At 33.5% G+C, this 26,042-nt stretch overlaps 1 protein-coding gene across 1 annotated transcript in view; it reads left to right on the forward strand.

Moving 5' to 3' along the window:
* LOC126738494 (small G protein signaling modulator 1-like) overlaps window positions 1-26,042 on the forward strand; it is a 159,287-nt gene that overhangs the window by 83,909 nt on the left and 49,336 nt on the right. Inside the window, exons 6-7 of the mRNA XM_050443861.1 lie at window positions 4,111-4,206; window positions 5,766-5,905. Of these exons, the coding sequence (XP_050299818.1) occupies window positions 4,111-4,206; window positions 5,766-5,905 (236 nt within the window). The remainder of the gene's footprint in view (window positions 1-4,110; window positions 4,207-5,765; window positions 5,906-26,042) is intronic.

Genomic DNA, 26,042 nt, shown 5'->3' on the forward strand with positions numbered 1-26,042 from the left:
AAGGGGATCCAGAATGTCATCAGACTCTTCAAATTCGGATTCAAATCTACCTCGAAGTTACTGTACCTGTACAATAACCGGGAATTTGATGAGCATTTTCGAGTTAGTAGACAAGTGGCTCAAGATATTGCCCATAGATTTGAAAGTGAGTTTTTTTAAGCCACAATCTGGTGGATGAACAACATATGAACAAACATACATTTTTTTGTGATTTGCTGGTCATGAAGCTTCTTTATTTAGAGATGTAGGAGATAGATTTGACATCACAATTAGCTGTCTTTTTTACGTTCTTAAAAGGATGACACATTTCCTAAGTAGAATGTCACCAAATGGCCATCTGATCTTGAAAAGACAATTTATTAATAAGGGATATTTTTGCTGGATATCCTGGCTCTGTTGATAGCAAAATTTTTTTAAATTCTCCTTTATGTGCGGAATTGGTAGAGAGGTGTCAAGATTTTTATTTACTGGGAGACAGTGACTATCCTTGTTTAAGAAATCTTTTAACTCCATATAAAGCTAGAGGAAACTTTACAGCCATAGAGAGAAAATTTAATTTAAAGCTATCAACAAATCGATATGTCATCGAGCATTGTTTTGGCTTGCTGAAGCAAAAATGACGACAACTGAACCATATCAAATTAAGCAAAATTGATAATATAGTGCACTTTATTCGGGCCTGCTGTGTACTACAGAATTTATCTCTAAAGCACTGTTCAGAGTGGGACCAACGAGCATCGCGTCGCGATAGCGTTGCGACGAGCATCGCGGTCAGTAATTCAGAGTGACGGAGCGACGCGACGCGTTGAAAATTTAATAAAATTACAAATTCATTTTCATCAGTTCATAAAATGGCTCCAACGAAAGCAGTTCGTTTGTTTTTGTTAGTGGACACGCCCTATTATAAGTTTAAACGGTTAAACAAAAAAGTAGGAATTCACCCCATAAATAGGGAAAGATATATGTTTGGTGAATTTCACCATCTGTACCCTAAATTAAGAAAACATCCAGACCGATTTTGAAACTACCTGAGAATGTCCATCGAAACGTTTGATAATTTGCTGAAAAACGTTGGTCCTTATCTGGAGAAGACACAAACAAACTTCGTCAGAAGTTGCTACATATCACCTGCAGAACGACTTGTCATTACTATAAGGTAAGTGAAAAAAACATAAGTAATAAAAGAAACAACTTAAACAAAATATACACAATATACAAAATACACATGTATTACCTACATAGATACATATATCGGGAACTTACTTATTGATTATGTATATGGGTAATTAGAAAATCACGGTGGAAATGCTGATGTGGTACTCTCTTGAATAATGCTATTATTAGGATATAGTGGCTGCAGTAGTGTTAAATTGTTGGCAGAATGGGTTTGTAGTGGTTCAGGTCTCCAGGTTTCAGTGCCCGACATTTCGTCTATAATGACTTACTGGATTTTATTTCTTGTTTTCAGTTTTTGAATCGGTTGAAATTTGTTCATATATGGTATCAGACTTAAAAAAAAAATTAAATCATCACATTCTGGAGCTGCTACAGGTGGATCTTGAACCAAGGTTTGGGATAAGAGCAGATGCAGCTTCTTGTTTTCAAGTTCAAAAAAACGGTTTTCTTTGGTGTCAAGCAGTCTTTTTTTGTTCGTCTTGGTCGTTCTAGAAGAAGCCGAAGATGATGGTCTGGTTACAGGTTGCGACGCTGATGATTCTGATACCGGATCCGGAGATCTTGGATCAAAATTGGATTGGGTTTCTGAATCCTCCACAACTTCAGAATTATCCTTATCTTCATGCTGGGAAGAAGATAAGTTCCCATATTTAGTGGCCGGAGTCATAATATCTTTTAAAAACGACATCATATGAAAATATGGCCAAGAAGATGAAAAGTTGCTGGCTCCATCTCCAGAACGAGATTTTGGAATTTTTTTCAACTCTTTATCTCAACTTTTTATTCTTCCAACGAGCGGCTACAGTTTCCTCTAAAATAATTTTACATCCATTAGTTCATAAGTATTACCATTCTATAGTAAATGAAATAATGGGAATTCGGACAGCAAAATAAATAGAAGTTTTATTTTATCGATATAGGACATACAAAGAAATTGGGTAAAAGAAAAATGCTATAAACATTTATCAAAGAACCACCTATAAACATTTGGGACACGAATTCAGAGTTGGATATTCCACAGTTTCTGAGATCGTAAAGGAAACAAGGGCCATTATTTGGGGAAAATTACAAGGAGATTACATGCCATTTCCTGGTCAAGAGCAGTTGGAAATAATAATCGAAGAATACAATGCATTGTGGAATTTTCCACACTGTTTTGGATCTATTTACGGAAGGCACTGCCAAATAAAATGTCCTCCCAAAAGTGGAACGATATATTTTAATTACTTGAAATATTATTCTCTCAGAATACAAGCGGTTGCCGATGCTAACAAAAAATTTATCACTATAGAAGGGGGTGCAAAAGGACCTGAAAGTGACAGTGGTGTTGGTCTTCGACACTTTACAATTTGTTAGAGACAAATGGACTAAATGTACCTCCAGACCGAGCATTACCAAATTCTAATATTATTATGCCAAATGTCCTGATAGGTGATGAGGCATATCCGCTAAAAACCTATGTATTGAGGCCGTATCCAAGACCAAGAAATGGAATTTTAGATAATGAAAAGCAACGTTTTAATGACCGTCTTTCATGTGCACGAAAATGCATTTGGTATATTATATCAAAAATTTAGAATTTTTGATACAAGTATTATATTTAAAGAACAAACCGCTATTAATGTTATTAAATGCACATGTATACTTCACAATTTCAAGACACTATGACGAAGGTCGCGATTTGGATTACTTAAATGTCAAAACAATAACAAAAATTAAAACAAAACAATATAAACTTAAACCCAAGAATGACAGTTCGAAATAATAGAGCAGGTAATACGGCGATAAACATTCGAAATTTATTTAAACAGTATTTTGCCGAGGAGAATTTATAAGTTTTGTAACTTAAAATTAATAAAATAATTTCTAAGTTATACTAGTGTTTTTTTACTTACTTGATAATCCCAAAATCTCCCACCTCTATATAAAGTTTGTCCCTTAAATATCTATTTTTATGTGACGCCAGTTTTGTGTTCCAAAGTGCAGGTCTTGCTTGAATTTCTGCAATTAAAACCTCAGAAACGTCCTCCTCTGTTGGAGCCATATTGACGACTAATCGCGCCAAATCGCAATAGAAAAACCAATTCCGTTTGTTTTCGTCGAAGTCGCGTCGCATCACGTCGCCGCGCTAATCGCTCTCACTCTGAATGCTTCTATTTAGTAACATTAGATTGTTTTACTTTCGTCGCGTCGCTCGACGCACCGCTATTGCGACGCGACGCTCGTCGCTCCCACTCTGAACAGTGCTTAATGGGAAGATTGATGATGCTGAAATAAACATAGAACTACCTTTTCCCCCCAACGATGCCGGACAATATGACGATAATCAAGATATTAATGATTAATTAATGATAATAGGGATGCTGGTGACCACGGAAATTTTGTTGCTAGACAAGTTTTAAGGCAGCAACTTCTTGGCTGTGGGTTTATAATAGAAAACTATTGGGACTGTTGTATAGGAATTGGTATTTGAGTATTTTCTTGGTTAGAAACTGTTGTTGATGGTAAAATAAGAAATTTTTGGACGCCTACAAATTAAAATATTAGCTATTTAGAGAAAGCTCCTACAGCATAGTAGTAAAATTACTATTAACATCAATGGTATGCATTTAAAAAAATAATATTTATTACATTTATAATAAAATAAAATATATAATAACCAAGTAATAAAATATTTAGATGTTCAAAATAAATAACACAAAACCTAACCAACCAACATATTACATAACGGTTTTCAGTTGCGAAATGTCAACATCATGTTTTAAAAAGATGTTCTAGCACATATAAGTCCGAAACCGTTTGCAACGCGGTTTCAGTCTGGTCATGCGCAACTGCGATATACATCAAACTAGTTTCAAACGATCCCAAATTTCCTGCTAGAATAAACCTAACATTATAAATGTATATTGTACATAAAAACAATTTTTATTTTAGTTATTTAAGCCTGCATCAAACACCCGCTGGCCTTACCATCAAATGGACACCCAATCAGCTGATGAACGGCTTTACAGAGGAATCGCAGGACAAAAGGTAATGCGAATGGGTTAGAATTACTTTCGTTAAAAGTTAGCATTGTATCTTATTACTTTAAGCATCAATTAAGTTCTGTCTGCGTCAGTTTCTATTTTGGTTATACATTGCTTCTAGTAAGCTTTTATTAAGCTTTGATTAACAAATAATATTTCCCTTGTTGGCTTTTTTCTTGCATTTAAGCCATGTTTCTTATAAACCCGCGTTTATAGTAAATAGTCTCCTTTTTTATTGTTTACTCCTGGAATTTTCCTTTATTTTTAATCTGTATATTTTAGCCGGGATATTGAAAGGGAGGAGTATTGATCAGGAGCTTCGTGACAATAGTAATTAGGGTAATCACTCTGATTAAGTTTGTTAAAAGTCCTGCCCCAGCAACGCTTCTCGTATTAAGCAATTTTCACAAAAAGCTTCGTCAAGCTACTGAACATCTATAAAAATCATTTTTGGATCCGTCTTAAATTAACGATGATGGTTTTGTACTGTTTAACAGTTTCACTTTTGAAGCAGGGAAGGGGAAAGTCTTGGAAGAAACTTTAAATGATCATTATGTCAAAATGCTCAGATTCGTTGCATTGCGAGCAATAACTTCAAATTTATTATTGTTTTATCATGTTTCTTATTTAGTTTTATAAATATTTTTTTATTTTATATATGGTTTTTTGTCTTCTATTTCTTAAACCTTCTTAAAGAGACTAAAAATAATATTTAAATTATAAATAAATAAAAGTTTAAATAATATACAGAAAAAGAAAATCGTATTTTTTTAGTGGTTTCATCCAGGCCTAGAATTCCTGGACAATTTGAAAAAAACCTTCTATATATGAAACAATTTCTTCAAAAAAGCAAATTCGTGGTTTTACGAGGAATAATTTTAATGGTATTTATCCTTTTCCTTCAGATTTTGTTTTATTAGTTGGTTTTCTTATTTAATTTTATTGATGATTTTTTCAATTCATTCAGACAAAATCATGACATTTTCGAGCTAAAAGAAGATTTTTAGGACTTTTAATTAAATATAAGTGATGTTATTTCAAAATGAGAACCATAGTCTTAATGTAAATTTTTTAAAGAAAATTTCCAAGAAATTGAAGCCAGAAACTCTTGAAAACTGGGAAAACATTTCGATGTAACAAACGGCCAAATTCTGTTGCGAGTTTATTTACGTTTTCCTTTGACTCTTCTCAATTTTCGTAGTTTATATTTTTAAGTAGGCTTTGCAAATAAATAATGCTTTCACATTTTGACGTAAATACCTTTTACCCTATCATATTATATGGTTTTATTTTGTTTGTGGTCGGATAAAATAGTAATTGTTGAGTTGATTTAGAGTTATTAAGTTGTTTTTAGAGTTTTTGTTGTTGTTGTTGTTGTTACAGTTTTTATTGTTTATTGTTGAGTATTTTTTGTTGTGTTAATATCGTTGAATATGCCGGGTGGCCATTATAGTAATGAAGAAAAGTTTGACATGCTTCAAAGTGCGTTTGAGTGAGAAAAAAACAGTTTATCCCGGATCTTTTACGATGTTAGTATATTATTACAATATTTTTATTTCGTAGTATTTATTGGGATTATGCTCTACAAGTTCGTCTGGATGAAATAGTTTACGTCCACTGTCACCAAGATAGCGAAGCTGGCGGTACAGTTATATTGGTTGGACAAGATGGCGTCCAAAGGCCACCGATTCATTTTCCAAAAGGTAAGTAATAAATTTAAGTTTTTTTTTAATAATTTTTATTTAAAATAAGGTAAATAGGTTACTCGGGGGAATAGAAACTGGCAATTTTAAGGTTAGTTCTTCTTTTTCTTTCTTTTCTGGTGGATAATACAGTTTCCTTCTTGTCTTAAATTTTTTCTTAGTCTTGATAGTTTTGAGCAGTAAAATACTGAAATAGATGTTCCAAAACTATCAAGAGAAAAAGGAGAAATTTTATCGTAATAAAAACTATACACTTATTTTATTTAAAAAATTATTTAAAAAAAATCCTTTTTCTTTTTCAACCCTGTAATTTAACATTTCGGCGCCCAATTTTTTAAGGGCAATGGTTTTTTTTTGAATTGGAGTTTCTGGTAAATTAAACGAGGTCAGTCTGCTGCTGTTACAAGGTTATATCGCAGATTTTGAGAAAATTGATTTTATTAGTTTATTCAAGATTTTCTCCGACTATATGAAAAATATAAATTAAAATTTATTTTTCCCAGGAATAAGCCCTATTACTCTAAAACTTTTAATTATTGTTGATTGTAGGCCACTGAAGAATAGCATCAAAATATGGTTTGTGTTCTTCTGCAACAAAAGCAGTGCATTTCCTTATATGCTCCATTTTGTTGGCCTTAATAGGAACTTTTCCTAAGGGATGCGCAAGGCTCGTTGGCAAAGGTGGGCAGGCCATTCCAGGTTGTGATAAATTAAATGAATGTGACACCAAACCATCAGTAAAAGGATAGGCTTGAACAGTGACTTTTTGTTGGGATGTGTATTTAAAACATGAAAAGGTGCTTATTTGAAAGTTGACCTTTTCGTTACGAGGAAAATGTTTTGTTTCTTCAGAGACACAGGTTTTTTTATAAAATTTTCCCCAGTTTTTGAAATCTAATACGTCACTTGTTGCAACCTCTTTGACTGAAAATTTTGTATTATTTTTTGTACTGGTAATAATAATCGTGGAGATCTCGTGAACGGTGCATATTCTATCATGTTTCCGTAAATTTTTTTTCACCAACGCCAAGTCCCTGTCACACGGGAGAAATGAATGCCCCCTAACTGGGAAAATGTGCCAAATCATGCTAAATTTACCAGAATCTGTAAGAGCCAAAAGCATCCTGACCATAGTATGATTCTTGTTTTGGCCCCAGCAGTTATCACTGTAAAGATGAAGCTCCGATTGATTTTTCTTAAATTCATTAAGATATTCGAGAACAAACGTACAAATTTCGTCAGCTGTTTTCTTTGCCTGTCCCTCGTGGTAAACGTACATCGTGGATTTTCATCCATTTAAAATGAAACTAAAACGCACGGCAAACACATGTTGACCCCACCATTTGAAACACTAACATTTCGCATAAACGGCACATGTCACTGACGTGTGCCTTTTATGCATAACGCTAACATTATTACCCGACATTTCTAAGACATCGGGGATGCGGACTTGTGTCCCTTATGCATAATCCGTTGCGTCAACCATAGGAGAACACATTTTAGGTATAATGGCAATTTGTCAAAATATTGATTTGTGCCCTTTCTGCTTACACCAGTTCAATTATTTTTTTATTGTATGAGCAATATATTGAAAAAAAAATATTCGAGTAACTCTTCAAACTTTCCAATTAATTTAGGCTAAAAATAAAAAAAATACCAATAGCTTCTTTGTTTGTAAAAAATTTCTATAAAACACTTTAAAATTTGTGTCTCAAAAAAGACAAACTTTTCAAAATAAAAAATTTCTTTCTTTTGACGGTTTTTCATAATTTTTTCTTACTCTGTGGAAAATAAAAAAAAATTCCAGCGATAAATCTTGTTATTCTGAACAAATTTCATTTAAGATATTATTCTCTCAAATAACAGATTTTTTATAAAAAAATTAAAAGTAATTTTAAACCCTTTTTTATATTTTTTTTCCTATTCTATATTAAAAATTCTCTATGAAATAGATAATTTTTGGCCTAAAGATTTTTTTTATTGCCCTTTTATCAGCAATATATTGCAAAAAGTTTTTTTTTATTCGGCTCACTTTTAATATTTTTCAGTTAATTTAGGCAAAAATTTAAAAACATATTAACTTCTTTCCCGTTTATTTTCAGAAATTTTTGCAGAGGTCAGTTACGGTTACAAGGTTAAATTTTAGATTTTGAGAAAATAGATTTCTTTTGATTAGAGGTTTTTTATGATTTTTTCCAACAATATGGAAAATAAAATAATGTTTTTTTTCGAGAATGGGTCTTAATTATTCTGAGTAGCTTTTATTTAAACTATTTTTTTTATCTCAGAGCAACAGATTTTCTATAAATAAAAAAAATATTACCCTATTGAGCAAATGAGACACCGCCCTGCTGAACTCAAATAGGTGAATCCCGGCATATCAGGTATGAGAATTAACTCATTATGATGGATGGTATAGGCCTTTCTCTCATTTAGTGAGGAGACTATTTGTGCTAAAATTAGACCTAGAACTCAAAATCATGCATCTTTTTAGTTCAAAAAAATATTTACTTTATTCATTGCCATCAATAAAACCTAATATTACGTATCCTTCTGTCGTATTTACATTTCAAACGTGCCAATGAGAATAAAATTAAAACGTTTTAAGCCACAACGGTTTCTGCTTAATTGATTTATTACTCTCTTCCACGACCCTTAATAATACATTGTTCTATTGCATTCAACGGTTATGAAAATCATGATTAAATTTTTAAGATTTCATTTAAGAAAATTAATTGGAAACAATATAAGCCGAGTGAAAATTGCGCCTAATAAGGCCTCTGTGAACTTTAAATATTCTAGAGAAATTTGAATTCTTATCCGAACTGGTTTTACTATATATAAATTTTTTTATCGATTTCCAGTGTAAAAGTTAATTAAAATAAAAACATTGTAGTAGACTTATACAGTAGATCACTTAAGTATAAGATAATACGAAGATAATTAATATAAAAAAGTTTCCCACCGATAAATAAGTGAGGTAGATCGTAGAGACTGAAAATTTGAGGCTCGGTGGAACGCCTGTGGGTCTCTGATCTGAATTAGTGATGTAGCTTGATTAACACAGTCGAATGCCTTTGACAACTCATGTCTTCAACGTCAATGTCTTCAACGTCAATGTCTTCAAAGCAGTTAATGACAAGTTATTGGCTGCTTTCAACAGTTTGTGACCTTAAAAATGTGGTCTCAGATAAATCGCACAAGGATGAGGAGGCAAAGTGATAAGTGGGGAAAAGCGGCTACAAACAAACCGCTCGGAGGTCAAGTATGGTTTATTCAAATTCAAAGTTTTATTGTCCAACAGGAAACAATACAATACAATTCAATATATTACGGACATTTTCACAAATACACAATCCAATTTATAGACACAACTTAAAAGTTAAAATATAATTCATAGTACTAACTATAGATATTTTAACAAAAATTAATGTGATTCTTATTTTTCATATTATCTCAATTAAACAATGAATCCATTAGAATGAAACGAAAAATTTTACTAGACCACAAATTAGGCCTGTGTTCAAAATTTTTCATTTCCTACATTGATACAAAGACAAAAAAAGTTTTTGTTTCCTTGGTAAGTAAATAAATAGGTTATTCTATTATAAGGAGCAGAGGAGCGGAGGAGGCACAAGCAGTAACTAGGAGGAAATTAAAAATTCAAACAAACTTGCAAAACAAGCGAATCGACTTTCAGGGGATTATATTTTATGACAAATGGCAACTACGTAAACTAATAATCAAAAATAATTAACAAATGCACTTTAAATTACTTTATCAATAACTTTTTAAAACTATTATAATTTCGTGTAATAAACTTTGTTTGTTTTTTTGGTTATAACTTTCTTCAATTTTTGTTTTTAAATTTTGCGGTAAAATCTTAAGAATTTTCGGAAGCAAAAAGAATATATTTCTTTGCTAATGAGATTTGTTAAAAAAATATGATTGTGCAAAAGAAAAGTTTCTGACAATACCAATATATCAATATTTTCTGAGTCAATTGATTCAATAAGCACATTTAGTTCATCAAATTTTTTTCTTATACTTCGAACAGTTACGTGGAACACCTTTAATTTATTATTGCCCCCAGCCAACTCTCTCACCTCCTCAGCCGCTTCTAAATACTGCGCATTAAACTGCTCGCACTCCCCGATAGCTCCAAATAAGTTAAGCATTACTACAAATATTTAACTAAACTAAAAAAAAATAATACAAAAGAAATTTTTTTTAAAAGAAGTAAAATTTGAACACATACTTTTTTTCCATTGAAAAATTTAATAGCGCATTAGACAAAGTGGAATTGCGATTCTGTGCACCACAACCGTCCCTGTAAAGAATAATTGTTTTGGTATTTGGATTCATAGTTGGTAAAACCAAGGTATCTAAGAAGGTACAAATAATCGAGGCAAAACAGTTTGCCTTTAACTCCCCTTCCCCTTCGTGCCACAGAAAACAGTAACCATCCTTTGTATGTAGATTAAATATAGTAAAATTGTGCAGAATCAATTTAGTTTTGTAGTAAAGGGCAGACACGTTTGACTGTGGACGCAGTAAAACAGATTGGAGATCCATGGTATACACTTCATGGGGTGACTGCTTGTCCTTTTCTTTTTCATTTCTTGCCTCCTCCTTTTTTTTATATGTGCTTCATGAAGTAGATCGGAAACATTTTGTGTTCGGTGCCCTACACAAATATCACATTCGTCCTTTTTGGTACTGAAGAGAAATAAATTTAGTTCTTCAAAAATATATTTAAATAGGGTTAATCCAACTGGTTCTATTTTTTTATCTGTTAACCAAACATTTTTATAAAAATCATAGAGTTCAGTTTTGTTTTCCAGCGGTTTCTAGGTATAGCTATGAAGACGATTTGCGGCAGTAATGAGATTCTAGCTTTAGTAAATTATTAAGAAAATCTTTATTTGATTTTTTTTTCTCAATATTTCTTATTTGGTGTTTTTGGTCGCAGCCTTTAGTTTCAGTTTCTACATTATTACATTTTTTATTTTTGGGTAAATTAAAGCTTTTATTTAACCAGTGAGTAATAGTTCTCATGGATACACCAAGTGTGTTGCAAAACATCATTTTGCATACTTTAACTCTCTCTTTTTTTATGTCAAGAAAGAAGGAATAAGAGCATTTTCTTCTACTTTCTCCTTCGGTTTTTCGATTCCTTGCATTTTTAATATTTGAAGAGACCGTTCTTCCATTGACAAAAATTTTTTCTCCTCCCATGTATACTTCCAGAATTTTTGAAATATTTTTTGTCTTTGTTCGTCATTTAAGAGATAACATTTAAAAATAATTTTCTTTGACCCCTCTTTACATGAACATCTCATTTTTAATTTTCTTTCAGTCCTCCGAACAGAAAATTTGTTATCCTTTCTGCCCATATACGAATCCCCTCTTGTCTCTTCTTTTTGTTAATGTTGTACTCCCATCCTTGACTGTCGCTCAACCTGTTTTTTTCCTCTTACGCTTTTTGTCTCCATTTTCTGGAATACTTTCCCTTTCACTTAGGTCTTCATCTTTATTTAATCTGGAATTCTCTTTGCTTTCATCATCGACTGTGTCAATATTGTCAAAATCACTTATATTTCCTGTTTCATTTGCATAGATCTTTTCAGAAATATTTTCAAAACTTGTGGTGCTTCTGTTTTCTAGATTTTTTTGGTTGATTAGGACAGCAATTAGAGACCACGTCACTGACCACATTGTTGATATTCTCTACAGATTCTAAGCAGTTAAAATTTATAAAATTCCTTTTCCTGATTTCTCTTTGATGCTACTCCTGAAATAGTTATTCAATGTTTCCAATAGCAGTAGGGGAACTGCTTACAGTAGTGTTAACAGATTTGCTTGACTTAAATGTGGCGAGTTCCTTTCAAGCTGAGTCATAGACTTAGTTAGGAGGGCATTATAACTCTAAAGGAGATCATTTTCATCTTCCACTTCACTAAGGAGTTTTTTTTTAGATATGTTCTCTCCGCCTGAAGTGCTGGAAGAGGTGTATTAATATTTTGGTTCCTGGGCAACGCATAAGACTTTATCTTAGTTCTTCTCCTCCTTGCAGCTTGGACACCATAGAATACATGTGCGATTCTGCAATAACATGACATGCGACTGTAGTGGTTTGGATATTGGTCGAGAGCACCAATCACAAGGATATCCAAACAGCTGTTTTCTATCCTCTTTTGCAACACACTTAGATTCACATACATAGCAAGTCATAGTTGACTCATGATATCATACAATATTAGATTGACTCATGATATTGGCCCAATAATATCGTAAGTGAATACAGAGTGAATAAACATTAAGACTAAGGCTGTAGAGAATTAATTGTACAAATACAACTCAACTGAACCACAAAACAACCATAAAATACAGTTCGAAAATAGGGCCAGGAACTTAGCAAAAATACCTGCATACCATATTTATCAATCGGGTCAATAGTGGAAAAGAATTTTAGCACAATATACACTTTAACCGTCCATCAAGTTTCTTTTGTGAATATTAAAGAGCACAAATACACAATCTGTTAATCAACACGTCCACTAGAACTGTCGTCCTTCAAATCTTCCAATGATGTAACAGGCAGGTATTAAAACTAACAATGAAAAGGAAAAGGGAACCCAGGAGAATACAGGAAAAGCACAAAATGTGGAGAACAAAATATACGTGTTCTTTCCTGTTTATCGTGACATTATATTTTATGTTCGTTGATCTAAATAATATGTTCCTTGCTTTTTTACCGCCATTTTAAATTATCCAAAATGGCTTGCCGCCATGTTTACGCTTTAAGGATTTCAATGCATACGAGCATACGAAATCCCGCTGTGTTTCGTCCTACGACAACTCCACCGCATTAGGACGAGGCAATTTAGCGGAGAAAAATAAAAATACGCCGTCATGTCGCTTTTGGAAAGGAAAGATATTTATTACGGTGCCGGAACTTAAATAATGTAATCGTGGACTATAATGAAATAAACAAATTATGTGAGAGGGTCATGTCCATTGAAATTACGGTTGCAATAGATATCTTTAAGATTAGTTCTTAATGCACTAATTAGTCTAGAAAAGCTTTTTTGGGAGGTATTTCTTCGTTCAGGTATTAAGGAGCAGCAATTCCATCTTCTCTGGGTCAGCAGGAGAAACAGCAAACTAATTTATATAAAGTATTTAAACAACAAATTAAAAAAAAAATTATTGACCGTATAAGCTTTTATATAAAGGTAATTAAAATATTTAGTTTTAAGGATTCAGAAATGTCTATTAACCTAAACATTTTTTATCTCTCTTTCTCTTCCAACTGCCCTTCGCACATCAAACAATATTTAAATCACATGAAAGGATTTTATTTGCCCGACGGTTCGAGTAAGGAATTTCCCAGAGGGCACTTTTTCAAGTTTTAGATTCGAGTGAACTCCATTTTTCTGCCCTTTCAACTGGCTTAGACATTGGATGGATCAGCGATGTTAAATAAAGTGGAAATTGAAGTTAAACGAGTGTCTGTTTGAAGTTTCGATTCGTTTGTGAATGAATAAAGTGTGTTTGAAATTATTTATTTTTAGTCAGTAAATCGTTTTAAAATTGTTTATGGTCTCGTTTATGTTTACTGTGATCTTCCAAACTGATTTTTTTTAATTTAAAAAATATTAGTAGCATCAGATTTTCAAAGATAGCAGCCATAAGTCTGAAATTAGTTACTAGATATATTTTTCATTTGAAAAAAACCTTTGACTGTGACTTTCATGAAAAACTTCTAAGGAGTATGCTCCAGGCGCATACAGCAATGGCTTAGATCGTATCTCTCAGTTCTTTATATTAATTATCTGCCAGCAGTAAAAAATAATGAACTGTGCAATTCTTTCGCTGATTACACCACTATTATAGTTCACTCAGCATCAAACTTTTGAAAAAATATGAACCATTAGTCTGGATTTAGTGACTTGATGTTTTTTTGTGATATGAAAAAATCTTTGACCGTGTCTTATATGAAATACTACTGAGGAGTAAGCTTCAGTGTATACAGCTTAGATCTTACCTCACATTTCTTCATGGTAACGAACTACTAGCGGAAATAATAAATAAATTGTATAATTATTTTACTGATAATGCCACTATTATAATGTACTTAATAGCATTAAACTTTAGTTACTGGATGTATTTTGTAATTTTAAAAAAGTCTTTGATTGTGCCTTACATGAAATACGTACTGCTGAGGAGTAAGCTTCAGGTGTATACAGTAATGGCTTAAATCCTACCTTACAGTTTTTCATGTTAACGAACTATAGGGTCTACCAATAAGAATGATATAAGTTTAAATTGCTAAAAAATAAAAACGAATTTGTTAATTTCTATGATTGATATTTCATGTTGTAGTTTATTATGTAACATTATGTTTTAAACAAAATATCATTAATATGTCCACCTCGGCTACGGCGACAGACGCTTAGACGATAAACCCAATTTTCAATCACTTTTTCTAACAAGTTGGGCTGAATTTCGCGAATAACCCTAGTTATGTTAACTTTCAACTCATTGATGGTTTGAGGATTGTTAGAATACACCTTCGACTTCACATATCCCCAAAGGAAAAAGTCCAGGGGAGTAAGATCACAGGACCTTGGTGGCCAGTTGATATTGCCATGTCGCGAAATTATTTGATCATCAAAACGCTCTCTTAATAAATTAATTGTGGCTCGGGCGGTGTGTGATGTTACTTCGTCCTGTTGAAACCAATTCTGTTCGAAGTCTCCACCATCAATTGCAGGCCAAAGAAAGTTTGTTATCATGTCGCGGCAGCGCTTTCCGTTGACTGTCACAGTACGCCCCCCTGCATCCTCAAAAAAGTATGGACCGATAATTCCACCGACATGCAAACCACACCACACAGTCACTTTTAACGGGTGTAATGGTACCTGTACTAATTTCTGGGGATTGTTCTGACACCAGAAGCGGCAATTTTGCGTATTGACAACGCCACTAAGACAAAAATGGGCTTCATCTGAAAAGATTATTTGTTTCCCAAAATCGGCATTTTGTTTCAACTGCAACAGGGCCCAGTCGGTAAGCGTTCTTCGCAAACCATGGTCAGCAGGATTCAATTCTTGAGTTAGAACCATCTTATATGGATGTAGGTCTAAGTCTGTCTTCAAAATTCGCCACCGAGACATTGGTGAAATGCCTAATTGCTGAGAACGGCGCAAAGCAGACACATTGTTATTCGCGTCAACACTTTCTCTTGCAGCGGCGATATTTTCAGCGGTCCTTGCACTTTTTTGTCGCGTTGGTGGCTTATTATCCAGAAGAGTGTACTCCCGTTCAAACTTATTAATTGTGCGCCTTATTGCAAGCTCAGAAGGCCAAAATCTTCTCTAAGAGCACGATAACAGGCTCTAACCGATTGCGCATTTTCGTAATACCTTTTCACGATAGCTATACGTTGCACTTGACTTAAACGATTCATGATGAAATGTCAAAGTATACTTAACACAACTGACGCTTGATCCGCGTTTTGACACATACCATTTTGCGTATATAGCCCACTAAACTTCTATCACTTCTATTGGTAGACCCATTACTAGCAGAAATAATAAATAAGCTGTGTAATTCTTTTGCTGATGATACCTCGATTATACTTAGTAGAATCAGTCTGGATTTAGTTACTAGATTTTTTTTGTAATTTAAAAAAGTTTTTGACAGTATTTTACATAAAAAACTGCTGAGTAGTGAGCACCAGGCATTTACAGCAATGGCTTAGATCTTGCCTTACAGTTGTTCATGTTAACCATCTGCCAGAGGTAATAAAGAATGAACTGTGAATTATTTTACTGATAGCTCCACTATTATACTTTATTTATTACCATCAAACTCTGAAAAAAATATGAACTATCAGTCTGCAATTCGTTACTGGATATTTTTTGTGATTTGAATAAAGTCTTTGACCGTATCCTACATGAAATATTGCTGAGAAGTGAGCTTCAGGTGTATAGGGCAATGCCATAGATCCTACCTCACCGTAATTTATGTAAACGAATGGCTAACAATAATAAAGGATGTATTGTTTAATTATTTTACTGATTATTCTACTGTTATCGAAATCGTGTAGCCCTGGGTTCGTTCTTTTGAAATGAGTGTCTGATTCAGATTTGCATACAGTGCAAAGGAGGCAATGTCTCAAATATACACCGATACGGGATGTGGGACAAGAATTTTTGAAAATTTTAGTGAAGTACCTTCACTACTTTCAAGAAAGAATTAATGCATATTTTTACATATTACCCATCATATTTGGATTTGCTTGCAATTCTGAGTAACCAGAGGCGGGCTGTGCTTTTTTCGGGCCCTAGGCTGACTGGAATTCTGAGCCCACGAAGCTACATTTTTATAGATTCTAAAACAGCCTTATGTTTTTTTAAAAATAAATAAAACTACGAGTGACTGAAATTAAATTTTGTTAAAAACAAAAATAAACTTATGTAAACAGTTGATTATAATTACAATAATAACATATTTAAAAAACTTGTCTCTTCTGCACTTATTGAATATGTATTCGCGAATTGTTTCATCGTACGTAATCGGTCTCGTGAGATCATGTTCTATGGACAAAATTAAAAGGTTATTTAACCTCTCGTCTGTCATCTTTGACCTATATTTAATCATTATATAGGCCATTTTTGAAGATGATCGGTCTGCTTCGCAGCTTGTTATAGGAATTATTGTTAAGTATACTTTAGGAATTGTATATAAGTTTGGAAATATATCTATTAGATTTTCTTAAAAAAATTAATTTAAACATTTCAGCAGCAGTAATAAGATTATTTTATTTGAAATATATCATATATAAATATTGTGGAAATTTACATTCTACTACATTCACTAACTAATTTTATTCCGATATCATCGCTATATAATGTCATAACCGGCTCCATTGCTTTTGGATCTATCATTGAGTTTTTTTTACCGAAGTCTATTAAAAAATTGAATTTATTTCCAAAATTCTTTCAAGAACTATTATACTAAGTTGCCTTTTTTTAAATTTCTTAAATTTTTTCTCGGAAACTTCACGTAAATACTTGGCAGAAATCTAAATCAGGAGTTTGTAATATTTTGTTAATTTTATATTAATTCGTTCTACCATCATTTCACAGATTATACATAAAATTGCTGTTTCCTGCTTTGTAAGTCTTCTGTACAAACCTTTTGCGTCTAATTTACAATCTGTTTTTTTTTAACTCTCATCAAATATACAGGGTGTTCGGAACATACACCGACAAAATTTTTTGGCATATTCTTGGAGTCATTTGAAAGCTTTTTACCCTAATACCTTAGGTCCTAAAAGTTACTGTTACGAAGATATCAATTTCTTAATGTTTTTTTCTCAAATTACTGAAAATGTCGCCTTTAAAACATTACATATAACTTTTTAATTAGTGACAATAAAATTACGATTTTCGAAAAATAATATTCCCTAATCTATGGTATTTAAATAGTTAACAAGTTTTGTTCCGACTGATTGTCCTGAAGGAACATACGAGGTTTTTTATTTAACAAAGTCAGTAATTGTTTAAAAGAAATTAACGTCAAAATTTAATAAAAAAAAGTAGCAGGAATTAAGAGCTTCATTTAATTTCAAAAAATACGTTAATTAATGACCTTTTTAATAGTATGCTAAACATTTATAATAAAACATAATATTTCGTTCAAATAATAGGTAATCTGTCAGAAGGTAAAAATTGGTCAGAAATGAATTTTTATGGCCATTTATTTTATTAAAACAGATTATCATAAAAGTTATACCTAAGAATCTGAAGAAGATACGTAAGAAGCTCTGATTGCAAAAAAATATATTTGAACAAAAAATTGAAATATTTCCGAATAAAAAAAATATGAATGCGAATTCCACGCTCTTCGCATCGCGAAGTGTACAATAATACTAATTATACTTTTAGTTTTATTTCAGCTATTGAAACTGTTAGTTTTTCGGTCTTCTGATTCGCACTGATAAGTTTTTTGATTGTAGTTTGTGCTTATTTTTTATATTATGCCTATTTACACTAACGAAGAGTACACTGACATGATAATGGCGTATGGTGCCGCACGCGGAAATGCTCGTGAAGCCCAAAGGATTTATCAGGAGAAGCATCCTAATCGAAGATTACCTCACCACGAGACCTCTTCGACGACGTATTATCGCTTGAGGGAGACCGGAAGCGTCTATTAATGTGAGAGAGCATACATAATGTTGCAATTGATAAATGGATACTTCAAGCCTTCAAGCTTTTCATCAAGGTCCTAACACAAGTATTCGTGTTGTGGCGCGCGCTCTTAACCTAATCATTTGGAAAGTGTGGTCAATTCTTCGGGCCAATGAACAGCATGCTTTTCATTTCACTTCGGTGCAAGGTAAACCAAATGTCTGATTCCCTTAGTAAGTGTTCAAATTTAAAGAAAAATTAGCAATCTTGTTAGACTTTTAGTAATTAATTGTTCAATGTACTTAGTTAGGCGAACAATAAAGTACAAAAGTGATTGGAAGACTGAAATATTTAATTTGTTTGTTGCAAAAGGTGATCCTGCCAGGCAAATGGAATTCTGTCGGTTTTTAATGCGCGCAGATGTAGACGATGGACATATATGTGCTGCTGCAGATGGACAGAGGAATCCTGTTTTAACCGCGAGGGTATTACGAATCTGCATAATTTGCGCCATTGGGAAACAAAAGATAGTAATCCACACGCCATGAGACAAACTTCGTTCTAGCATAAATTTAGTGTCAATGCGTGGGCTGCAGTAATAAGAGAGACATCTTATCGGACCATATTACTTGCCAGAGCGTCTTACAGCGCCTGCTTACCTGGAATTACTACAAACTGCGTTGCCAGAGCTCTTAATGGAAATCCCAGTGTTTCATGAAGACGTTCCTATTGTCTTCCAGCACGATGGTTGCCCGGCAATTTTCAAAGAAAAGTTAGAGACCACCTAGACAACACCTTTCCTAACTCGTGGATAGGCAGAGGCGGCCCGATTCCTTGGCCTGCACGATCTCCAGACCTAACTCCCTTAGACTTTTACGTCTGGGGGCGGGCCAAAGCTTTAGTTTATGCTACGGAGGTGCCTACGAGATAGGTATTAATCGAAAGAATAAACGCTGCTTTTAGAACAATGAGAGAAGAAATGCGCTTATCTACCGTAACTGTTGAAGTACTAAAGAGATGTTGAGTGTGCATTAGGAATAGAGAACAATAGTTCGAATAAAATTTTATAACAAAAAAATAGTTACTTAGGTATTTAATGTTTGTTTTTAGTTAAATGTTTCTTCAAATAAATGATTAAAAGCCATAGTTGATTTTTTTAAAATTCTGATCGATTTCCGCTCTTGTTACAGAATACTGTATTTTTTGAACCATAAATTTTTTTTATTAATTTTAAGCACACCGTCAGAAAGGTCAATAATTAGCGAATTTATTAAAATAAAATTAAGGTCCTAATTCTTGATACTGTTTTTTTTAATTAAATTTTGACGTTGATTTTGCCAAACAATTACTGACTTTGGTAAATAAAAAACCTCGTATGTCCCTTTAGGACAATCAGTCGAAACAAAAGCTGTTAACTATTTAAATACCATAGATTAGGGAATATAATTTTTCAAAAATCGTAATTTTATTGTCACTAATAAAAAAGTTATATGTAATTTGAGAAAAAACATTAAAAAATTCATATCTTCGTAACAGTAACTTTTAGGACCCAAGGTATTAGGGTAAAAAAACTTTCAAATGACCCCAAGAATATGCCAAAAAATTTTGTCGGTTTATGTGCCGAACACCCTGTATATTTAAGTATTTCAAGTATTTTTTAAATTGTCCAAAGAAATGCTGTAATTTCTATTTCAACAGAGACTGCTTCCACTCCAACCAAATTTAAGGAATGTGTAGCACATGGGGCAAAATCTGTTAGTGCATTAATCTCTTTTATTCTCACTTCTAAGCCTGTGTATTTTCCACTTATATTAGACGCGTTATCGTATGATTGCCCATATTCATTTTCAAAAGACCAGCATCATTTAAAAATTGTAATACTTTTGTAAATAGTGTCTCACTGGTGTGATTTCTAATCTGTAGAAAGATCGTAAATTGTTGAAATATTTTTCCCCTATAACAGTATCTTAATATTATGGCTAGCTGATCCGTATGAACAATATCTAACGTAGAGTCCACAATGAGGGTATATTATTTTATATAATCTTCGTTAATCTGCTCAATAATATGTTTTAAAATAAATTTTATTTTTCTATAAGCTGCCCTATTTCTTCATGTACGGTTTTGGATAAGTAACTTGTAGATTTTATTGCTCCAGTTTGGCATTTTGTAAGATGTTCTTTTAAGAAAGGATCAAACTCTGAAATAAGTTCCATAAGACCTATAAAATTGCCATTCTATAGAGAGCCGCACTTTTCGTCATCACTTCGTAGTAGCAAACCTCCCTCACCTCAAAATTTTATTGATGCTACTACCCGAAGTAAAATATTGCAGTAATATTGGTCAGTTTTAGTTGCCTGTTCTTTTAACTCTTTGTCTATTGTACCCTTATTTGATTTTCTTGTGAGGCCTTCGTATGGCCATCAGATGCTTCATGGTATACAAGAATTTGTCTTTCAGTCCTTGCATCCATCAGATACCAAAGCTACAATGTTTTCTGAAAGTGGTGGAAATAATTTCGATGGTAAACAAAATGCTGCTCCTTTGCATAAAGAATAGAAAAGCCAGGATCTACTGTTTGGCCGTTTTTCATGTATTTATTAAAAAACCGGTTACAAAAAAATCTGTTTTGATTCACTTAATTTTTATTAATATTATTATAAAATATAAAGGATCGGCTATGACAAAAATCGACTAATTCAGAAGTAATTATTTTTTACCAAATTCCTAGATCACTATAATTTTCCATAATTTCCGGGAACTTTTATCTTCTTACTACATTCTTATTACATGTATCTTCTTACACAATCCTCATTCTTATTCTGTGCTAGAATTTCATGCTCATCAAATATTTCTACACTAGTGATACATTTACTTGTTCCGAAACAAATATTTCTTTGGATAACTCCCCGACTTCGACAGATTTTGATTGGAAAAAATGGGTTAATTTTGGAAATTTTGATAATTCTGTAACCTTTTGTTATTTTAATTTCCTTTTTTGGTGTCCGCCCGGACATTTTCAGTTATGCTTTGTTATATTTCTATGCTTCAACGTCAACAACTCCTACAAAAAAAAATTAAAATTAAAACTTTTTTAAACATTTAAATTTGTCTAATTTGAAAACTGAAATCAAAATATTTAGTGTTGAAAACAGGATGTTGCGGTGCCCTTTAACGCCGCAAAGCTGGACGTTTTTCTAAAATAAATCAGAAAATAAAATAATTGTTTAAAAATATTATTTATTTAATTACCTTTTCTTAAATAAAATTTCGCATGCGCTGATATTCACAATTTGTATCACATATTTGTAAGTTAAAATTAAAATAGCAATATTGTATACATTCAGTTTATTGTGTTTTTTGAAGGTGGTAGACAATGGTACAGTGAAAACATCTTGTCGAACTTGCATTGTCTTATTTATTTAATGTAACACGACGTTTCGGTTGGTAAGTCCTATCTCCAACCGTTATCAAGTGTAAACTGACCAGTAAAAAAAAGGTATTAAAATCATAAACATAAACCGATTCCAAGCGGTCTACCGGTAATTACCGTTCCTAAATGGTATTAACCAAACACGTCCAAGCGGTTATAGTTATAACCGCTTGAGATACGTTACGTCACCAATTAGCCCTTTATACGTCATCAATTTGGAACAGTAATTACCCACGTCCGGAGCTGTTTTCTAAACGTCAAATGTCAAAGATATTGAAATAAGTGCGGGAAAAAATAAAAACAAACAACAAATTATTTCCTTTTTAAAAATAACACAAAATTTATTATGGCTAATGAGTTTTCTTTTTTGATATTTATGTTTAAGAACTAATTACACATAATATTATTTACGTCTGGGATATTATTTAAAAACAAACAAAATTATGATAGTGACAGCTGACAAATTACGAAGTTACATCAACCAAACACGTCCAAGCGGACACGATTGGTTATGTTATAAAGGGACTGTTCAAGCTGAACCAAGGGCTTAACCGCGGTTAAAACCGATAGATCGCTTGGAATCGGTTATAGATTAATACTACTTAGATAGGAAACTTTCGTAAGTGCCAATAGAACACTGAAACGTCGATGAATGTTGCGCCCTCTGAATTTCGAGGACTAATACTAACAGGAAACCAAAATAAATTTGTGACGTCATAGTGACGGGAAAAAATTTCGTTATGGCGCCAAATTTAAATTGTCCGTGCACTTAAAATTAGTGGGAAATGTGTGCTTCTTTCGGAAAATATAATAGGCAGATTGAAATAGTGTCAAATTATGACTTTTTTTTTATCTCCATATTAAACAAAGTCCTCCGTTTATCACTTTTTCTATCTGCGTATTACTATATTATAAGAAGATTATAGCAAACAATTCACAAGTTATACAATAAAAAATTAAATAAGCATAAAATAAAAAACTGTTAAACATTAAATAAAATTAAAAATTCGTCCAAATTTCACAATGTAAAATTTACAATTTAATTAGGAACTTTGTTGGATGAAGAACAAAGTCTATATAGGATAATTTATAACAAAAGTTATGGTAACACGTTGACTGCCGGAGCTATATGTGCTTGTTTTGCCCAGCAGGCCATATGGATTTTTTGAAATTTTGTCCTACAGGCCAATAAATATAGTACTGCATAACTAAAGAAATTCTAGCGAAAATGTTGAAAAATATCCCATAGACCCTTCAAAAGTTGTTGTTTTCCCTCACGGTCCTATAGACCGAGTCGGCGCAAACGAATCTCGACTTCGATTTGAGGTAAGCGTTCACAGGTCGGCATCGTACGCATCGGACGAATCGCATAAACGGAGTAGGTACATAGCACTGCGTCCACTGTATCCGCAGAATTCGTATTGCCGAAACGACGGCCACTGTAATCGGATTTTTCAACATCAGCGTTCGGATTGTCTTATCGAGCACAACAAAATTATATGTGCGAGGTAAATGGCAATGGAAAGTGATGAAGAAGAACTTATTGTGGTTGCATGTTTGTTAGCGGACGAAGAAAGATGATATATTCAAGAAGAGATTCTTATATGGTGAATATCATACGCTATTTCCTGATTTGGTAAACGACGACGTAAAATTCTTCCAGTATTTTCGTATGTCGCATGCCAAGTTTACTGCTCTTCTTGACATCCTGAGACCACATTTACAAAGACAGAATACCACATATAGGGAAGCGATTGGACCCGAAGAAAGACTTGCCGTTCGTATAAGGTATATATTTAAAATCAATTTTAGTCGTAGATAAATTTACGCGTTAAATGAAAAGTGCAATTTTACAGACATAAATGAACTTCAAAAAAAAGTCTACCCCCAGTGGGATTCTCGAAGTATCCGGGCCAACGCTTTTATCAGTTGGGCTAGCGAGGTACGAGGATTCTTCCACCTATCGGGGTAGCGTTTTCATTTATTTTTTAATCTTAGGAACACCAATGGATTCATTTATACCTGTAAAAATTGCACTTTTCATTTAAGGTATATATTTATTTAAACATATTTATTTAATTCCAACGAAGGCTATTTTATTAATATCTTATACGAAGTAATTCAGTACCAATTATCCCACTTTACTAGGTGCTCTTTTTATTATGCCAAGATAAATATGTACTTAGATATTATGCGTTCGGATCGTCTGTAGGAGAATATCCGGTATTTTCGAAGTTCGAGTCCTGGTGAGGAGACGACAGTTTCGTCTATAGCAGGTGACGGTGGCGCAGATGATCTTGCATACGAAGCAGGTAGCAGAGATTGCAGCGCATTGGGTGTAGGTGGCTGAGCAAAATTTTCTTTCCAAGCAGTTGGTTGAGGAAGTATTGGATTTGATGTAGTTGTTGGAGAAAGCATTTGAAAGCAACATTTGAAATAATCCTTACCTTATCACCAGATGTCGAGGGTATTACGTTTGATATAGAAGGGCGTGAAGTCATCTCTGTGCTATTAACCATTTGAAATAGCTGCGCTTTAATATATATTTGATCTCGCTTAGGAAAAGTCTCGACAGTTTTCGCCATATTTATGAAAAAATCGATCATAGGGTTATTTTCGTTTCGGTTGGCTGCTGACTCCTTTTTTGCAAGGTATTTTTGAAGGATCCTGCCTGCACTTGGATTTTGAGAAGCTGCGTACCTAGATCTTTTAATAACATTTCGTGATGATGTCACGGACGAAGTGGGCAGTGAACTTTGTGTATCGCTTGATTCGGTTGTTGCGATGTTATTTTGATTTATAGTAGTGAAACTTGCTTCACTCTCCGATTCGCCCTGTTCACTGTTGTCTGTAACACTCACAGACGATAAGTTGGAACGCCGTTCTTCCTCATCAGTTAAATATGGAGTCAGAAAAGTCAGTTCTTGGGCGTATTTGGGAGGCTTCAATTTAGATGCTGCTTGGCCACTTTTGGTCCTAAGCAGATTCAGAGCTTTCCGATGGTTGTCCCTAATTCTAGTCCATCGCTCCCTGCACGCACCTCCTGTAACCATAAATGAACTTCTTTTAAAATTTGGGTCTGTAATGTTTTCCAAAGATGAAGTAAAGTTATCACCGTTCAGCCTATAATTTTAAAATGTATAAAACAGTAGGTTGGAATCCGACCCGATAACTTTACTGAATTATTAAATTTGTTTTACTTTGTTTCAGGTTTTTGGCCACTGGAAATTCTTTTTGGCCAATGTCTTTTTCCTTTAGGCTGGGTAAACGTACAATACAAGAAATCGTGTACTCAACCTGCCAAGCCATAAGCCAATTTCTACAGCCAATTGTGATGCCAAAACCTACAGAAAGGTTGTGGATCGAATCTGAAAAGAGGTTCTTTGAAAAATGGAACCTTGCCAACGCGATTGCTGCAGTCGACGGAAAACACGTGCTTATTCAAGCACCGCCTCTTAGTGGTTCGAATTATTTCTGCTATAAGAAACATTTCAGTATAGTGCTATTGGCCTTAGTGGATGCCAATTATAAATTTGTAGTTGTCGATGTCGGTGGCTATGGTAAAAACTCTGACGCGAGCATTTTGCAAACTTCTGATTTAGGTAAAGCCTTGCAGCATGGAATACTAAATATACCTCCACCAACACGACTACCAGGAAGCAATGATTCTTTGCCCCATATCATAATTGGTGATGAAGCGTTCCCATTATGCACGTATTTAATGCGACCTTACTCACGCAGTGACGCGTTAAGAGATGAAGGAAAAAAAGTATTCAACTATAGGTTGAGTCGTGCTAGAAATACGGTAGAAAACTCATTTGGGATACTGGCAAGGAAATTTAGAATTTTCGAACACAAGTTGTCTATATTGCCCGAAAACGTCCTGACTGTTGTACTGGCTACATGCTGTCTTCATAACTTTCTAAGGAATGACACGTGTCATTGGACAGAAAATGATTTGCGTGTTTCTATTTTCAACATGAGGGGTTTGCGAAACTTAACAAACATTGGTGATAACTCACGTATGGATGCTTTCGCAGTTAGAGATGGCTTCAAGAACTATTTTAAATCGGAAACAGGGTCAGTAGAATGGCAGTTAAGGAGAGTTCGAGCTGGAAGGCAAGTTCAGCAGTAGCCCATCTCATAAGTTTCATTACTCATACTATTTAAAGTAAACAATAGCACAGTTTTACATAGATGGAAGCAATGAAACAAAAAAACAGCTATCTGGAATTTACTGAACCCATCTTGACAATAAAATTTACGTCAAAAATATTGTATAGTCAAGTCCAACAATAACAATAAAATTTAGTTGTAAAAATGACTTACCAGTTGTATTCAATTTAGTTTCAATTTCTTCCCAAATGTTGTCCCGTTTTTGTTGGTTGGAGTAATAAGGATGTTTTAAATTATATAATTCTTCATAGTCTTGTACAACGGTAATCAGCTGTGGGATGTCCATATTCGCTGCAGATATCAACAAAATAGTGCCGTCGCC

Source organism: Anthonomus grandis, chromosome 7, assembly GCF_022605725.1.
Source record: "Anthonomus grandis grandis chromosome 7, icAntGran1.3, whole genome shotgun sequence".
NCBI classification, from domain to species: Eukaryota; Metazoa; Arthropoda; class Insecta; order Coleoptera; family Curculionidae; genus Anthonomus; species Anthonomus grandis.